Source organism: Xyrauchen texanus, chromosome 34, assembly GCF_025860055.1.
Source record: "Xyrauchen texanus isolate HMW12.3.18 chromosome 34, RBS_HiC_50CHRs, whole genome shotgun sequence".
NCBI lineage: Eukaryota > Metazoa > Chordata > Actinopteri > Cypriniformes > Catostomidae > Xyrauchen > Xyrauchen texanus.
In genome coordinates, this window is record NC_068309.1 from 18,715,404 (window position 1) to 18,721,084 (window position 5,681).

Below are 5,681 nucleotides of genomic sequence, written 5' to 3' on the forward strand. Positions count from 1 at the left end.
TTTGAGTATTACATGCTTTGTTTTTCACAGAGATTAACTTTATCCTACCATGAACTGCATCCAACATCCATTCATCCATCCAACATTATCACACTCACACACACATGCAGACACACACAGTGTGTGCCCCACAGTGACCGCTCTCCAATAGAATCAATAGAATGGTGGTGTTCCCAGTAAAAAATGACCGGACATTGAAAATGAATTGGGAAGATCACAAAGAAAGGACTTTTTTTTTTTTCTTTTTCTTAAAAGGGGCACAAAGTGGAGTGGTGGTGGCGTAGTATTGTATTGTAGTATGTTGATATTTTCTAATCAACAACTAACCAAATCAACGGTGATCTGGTGATTTTGTGTCCTTATGCACATGACTGACAATAGCTTTTTGTACGTGCCATGTAAATGTGTGGTCTGCATTTGAAACACACAATGCTTGATGAAAGAAAGATCATCAAGGAAAGATTCTATTGGAAAGGGGTCACTGTGGGGCAAAGACAGTTCTGGTGGGTATGTGTGTTTGTGTGGTAATGTTGGATGGATGAATGGATTTTGGATGCAGTTCAGGGTAGGATAAAATTAATCTCTGTGAAAAAGAAAGCATGTAATACTCACAAGCGTTTGTGAATGTGCACATGTACAGTATATGTGCACATGCACATGTCCAAGGCCTTTATGTTTGCAAGCACACATGCACATGTGTGAAAATGAACATGATGAACATACTTCTGGGGTTATTAATACAATTATCATTTAATTATTTTTAAACACTATTAAAAATCGTATTTTATCTAAATTACACAATGATGATTCATCGACTTTATAGACATTACAGTTTTATCGTCTGTTAATGCTGATATTCTGTAAAGCTGCTTTGAAACGATGTGTGTTGTGAAAGGCGCTATACAAATAAAATTGACTTGACTTGACTTGACTTCTGAACACTAAATCTTCTCTTATTTTTGATCTCCCCCATTCATTTTCAATGGCTGGTAATTTTTGACCAGGAACATCACAAGTGTGAGTTTGTGCCATTTTGAACAAAATAAAAGCATTTCAAAACAAACTTCCTGGTTAAATATTAAAGCACTCTAGTGTGATGAATAGTACAAAATGTTTTCATATTTTATTTAATATTGCCCAAATTATTCACAAATAATGTATGCATAAGCTCAGGTCAGTGAGGCCTACGATTAATATGCTCCAAGAAATACAAAACCTGTGCTAATTGAAAGAAAACAAGTTGACAAAAAGATCTAATCCAATATTTGGTGTTAATATAGCATAACGAGAAATATATAAGCAATTATTAATAGGCCGGTCATTTTTGACCGGGAACCCCAAATTTGGTAAAAAATTTAAACAGCACAAGGGTTAAGACAAATGTTTTTGTGAAACATCTAATGTGCCCAAGACTTTTTCACAGTACTTTAAAGGTATATTGCAGTGTATATACAAATAATAAAAAAAAATTATAATATGAATTACAAAGGCCAAGAAACAGTCTGTGCAAATTATTGGGACACTGGTGGTTGTGACTTCATTTTGCTTGCATGTTAACTTTTTTTTTTATTCAATTATTTGCATTTAACATAGATTTTTCCCCTGTTGTCAGCAACTGTATCAGAAGAGGCCTGCAGCCATTTTTGGATTATGACCCACAAATTGAGAAACACTAAATTTACAATTGTAAATAAACAAGCCTTATTTCGCCCTGTGCCACACAAGATTGACTTGTGTGAATCCTACAATTAAAACACAAAGACATATAGAACTTTGAAATTAGGAATATGTACAAATACACATTTATGTTTTATCTGGCAATAAGGCATGCTGTGGTGATAATGTCTCCTGTATGCATGCTTTCTGCAAGAAGCTACATGCTACTTAATGCTTCCTGATAGCTCTAAGAGTTAACATGGAACTGTACAGAGTAGACACAGGCCGACATTGACAAACAGAGAGATATGAAACCTAAAATAAAGGACCAACACAATGTAATTGGCAGTACATATTACACATAAACACTCAAGAGCATGAAATAACCATTACCTTAATGGAAAGGCTGATCACTAAAAGGTACTAAAAAACCCACAGCAGTCAAAAATGACCTATTTCTGTCTTGCTTCTAAACAACCTTCTTAAAAAGAATGACACACTTCAAATCTGTTCTTTGTTATCTGTTCAGCCATTATTAGCCTTGTTTCCTTCACTTCTGCAAAACATGCAACTCTTCCTGCTGCAGGGTTCTTCTAGCAACACTGTGGCTTGTTCTTCTTCCTCCCATCCATTTAGCAGAGAACGTTCTGAAATTTTCCCCAACGAAGAAAAAAAGGACAGGGTCCAGACAACTGTTAGCAGTGCACAAACAATGTGATATGACAGCAATCTTACGGACTACACAAAGATAGTGACAAGAGCCTTTGTATTCATTCATCTTGAAATTCTTCTCTGTATATAAGAAGATTGTTCGCACTACATGATATGGCAAAAAGCACAGCAGAAAGATCCCAAAACTGATGATAACCAGAGCGCATGCCTTCTTCCTGCAAGGTCTGGTCCTACCAAGTCCAGGTCTAGGTCTCAGAAGACTCTTCACAACAAAGACAGAACAGAAAATGATGACCACCAAAGGTAAAAAGAAGCCCACCGGAAAGGATACATTATTGATGAAGAGCATTTTTTCCACGCTCTCCAATGCCAGCTCCAAGCACCGAGCAGTGCCTTCGCCTTGATTTCCCCTTTTTGAGAACAGCAGTGGACTGCTTGCCAAAGCCATCAACAACCAAATGAGACCACACACGATACCTGCACCATAGTGGGTCTGTATGCGTAGGTACAGGTACGGCCACACCAGCGCAAGGTAACGCAAGACATTCAGGGCCACAAGGAAATAGACAGAGCTGTACATGTTGAGATAAAACACGTATAAGATAACTCGGCAGGCGATGTCACCAAATGGCCAATGAGAGTTTAACAGGTAGTAGGAGATCCTGAGTGGAAGAGAGCACACCAGCATTAGGTCCGACACTAATAGGTTCACCATTAACAAGTTGACTGGAGTGAAACTCTTCTGAACTCGCCATTGGCTGAAGAAGACACAGATAGATAAAGAGTGGCCTGCAGTCCCCAGGACAAAAATAATCAAGTAGGCTACAGGGTACACAACGCGTTTGAAGTCATCAATGGAGACTCCACAGGAAATGTTGTTCCACAGGTCTGGAGAAGACGCATTCATGTCCTTCCCTGGAAGTAGATGATCAAATTCAGACAAAGTGTGTAAAGAAATTCTGCAATATCTTGGTATCGTTCCTGAAGCACAAACACTATGCTTGTTGCGGTCACTAGAATGACAAAACAAAGCAGTATGTTTTACTTCATTCTTTTGGGATATTAAGAGGCATTTTGAGTACCCCCCACCTTTTATTTGCATAAGCTGTTCGAAAGTTACGAAGAAGGCTTTTTCTACATGAGACATGACATGAGAATCTTAAGTCGATGCATAACCAGTAGCAAGCCTGTTACCCTTATTCAAAATAAATCCTTTTCTCAAATTACACTTCAGTGCATTTCAATTGTTTTACACAAACTGAACAACTGTGACAACCTATTTGTAGAATACTGTGATTATATAGTACATTACGAACATGTAGATACACAACTTAAAAAAAGAATAAAAGATGTTACCTTTTTCTTCAGCAAGAGTGGTGAAAACAGGTCTTCATGCGCTTGACATTTATCACCAACCCAACCAGCGCAGCATTGTCTGCAGCTATTTAAGAGTAGGTAAGGGACATAAATTAAAAGGAGGATGTCCCAAGACCTGCCTCTCTTTCATGAAGCACTCAAAGCAAAAGGTAAAATGCAAGACTTCAAACACAAGAGCTGTCTCTCTCTAAGAACACCACTCTTCCTGTAACAGCATTATTTGTTTACCTATATTCACAGTTCTTTCAATTGCTTTGGATTCCAAATGTTTTGAATAACATGTCTATCTATGCAGAAGGCTATGTACGAAAGCTATTAAGTCCAAAGCTTATCAAAACATGCTGCTTTGTATAATTATTGATGCCATTTAGATGTATTACAAAACATGCTTTGTCAGCTGTGTTTTTCACTAGCTGAGCTGCACATTCTGCATTTACCTTTCCCCATTTTTTGTCTCCTCCTCCTCTGGTTTTAATTTACGCCATCCATTTGCACTGCTCTATATTTTCTCTTTGATGACAATCATTTCAGAAGAAGATGCACTGATAACCTTTTAACAAAACCCCCACCTGCTGAAAGAGCAAAACCTTTGTGACCATCTATGATGCAACAGATCACTTAGCAATGCTATCATAACTGATGTGCAGGGGAATTTGCATGAGCAAACTGCATTGCCTAAACTTCTGCCTTTTTGCATAAAGACTTTCTCTACTTCTGTATCGGAGTCATGATCATACCAAAGAATTGAAAAGAGTTAAGCACTTATGCAACACCCAAATTATTTATATTAAACAGATAGTTCATGCAAAAATAAATATTCTGTCAATTATTCACCCTCTTGGATTTCCAAAGCTGAATGACTTTTTTCTGTGGAACGCAAGTTTATAACATGACATACACTTTTCATTCTCAATGAAATTATACAGAGAACGAAACAAAGAAAACAAAGTCCATTTTAAATATGCTTGATAGCAAAAACTAAGAAAAAAAATATTTAAAAATTTATTGAAATTAATAAAAATAACAATAAATTCCCTGAGGACTGGGTGATGTGCTCAGTTTCTTTTGGTTATGCTATGGGCCAGAAAAACAAGCACACAGCCAACTTGAAAATTTTGTCTTTCAACACCTGGTTTAGCGTTTAACTGTATATAGAAATCTATGGTGTTGATGTCAGTGTGTAACTTGCTAGCTAGGTGGATTTATAGATTGAAGTGTTGCCAAAAGTTGTCATGTGTATGTTAAAGTGGTTGTCATAACAACTAAAAACAGAGGGAGGATTACTTCATTCATAAATCCACAAGATCCCATGCAGTGGACTTTCTGATATGTCTCTGTGCACATGAAATTCCAACCAAAAGTCTTGAAAATGTCTTTGTAAGACACTTCTGACCAGGGGCGGATTATGACTAGCAAGGGCCCCAGGGCCAATTCTCTTTTAGGCTCTTGATCTGTGCATTCTGAAGGGAGCATGACATCACAATTTAATTGTAGCCTGCACTAACAGTATTGGCACTTTGCAGAGGCGTAGCACCAAATTTTGGGCCCTGGGTACAAACCATCTTGCTGGGCCCCCGTACCAAATATGTATGTATAGAAAACTGACTTCTAAGGGGCCCCCCCTGCCTCGGGCCCTGGGTACTCGGTACCCTTTACCCCCCCAGTCCGACGCCCCTGGCCCTTTGTGAAATAATTAACCTTCTTACTTTTGTTTGGAACAATCTTTCGAGTGGCGTCCCCTTCCCGAAATGCCCTTCAAGGGCGCATAAATGCAGTTTGGAAAACGCCCAGCTGCCTTTAGCAGTGGTGAAGAAACACCAACCTGGGGCCCCATCCTGTCCAATTGCGTGTTTATGCTAATTATTCTCGTTACGAGTTCCACGTTCTGTCCAATAGCGTGTGATTATGCAAATTATTCTCGTGACGAGATCAGAGTCCTAGCAGACAAATACAGTGAGCTGAGAGGTCATCTTTCG

The 5,681-nt window shown here is 38.4% G+C and overlaps 1 protein-coding gene across 2 annotated transcripts; it reads right to left on the minus strand.

Annotated features, from left to right (window-relative positions):
- Positions 1-1,144: 1,144 nt before the first annotated feature.
- On the minus strand, positions 1,145-3,823 carry cysltr2a (cysteinyl leukotriene receptor 2a). Of its 2 annotated transcripts, none has more exons than XM_052104779.1 (2): positions 3,685-3,823; positions 1,145-3,243 (listed from the first exon to the last, which is right to left on the minus strand). In XM_052104779.1, exon 2 carries the CDS (start codon positions 3,233-3,235, stop codon positions 2,207-2,209), a length of 1,029 nt encoding a protein of 342 aa, XP_051960739.1. In that variant the 5' UTR covers positions 3,236-3,243; positions 3,685-3,823; the 3' UTR covers positions 1,145-2,206. The 2 variants fall into 2 exon arrangements, with proteins under 2 accessions (XP_051960739.1, XP_051960740.1); XM_052104780.1 differs by having other exon boundaries at positions 1,145-3,341; positions 3,685-3,820.
- Positions 3,824-5,681: the final 1,858 nt, after the last annotated feature.

Bases quoted from the DNA above. Each gene is read 5' to 3' on its own strand.
- cysltr2a (XM_052104779.1), bottom strand. From the start codon at position 3,235: ATGAATGCGTCTTCTCCAGACCTGTGGAACAACATTTCCTGTGGAGTC.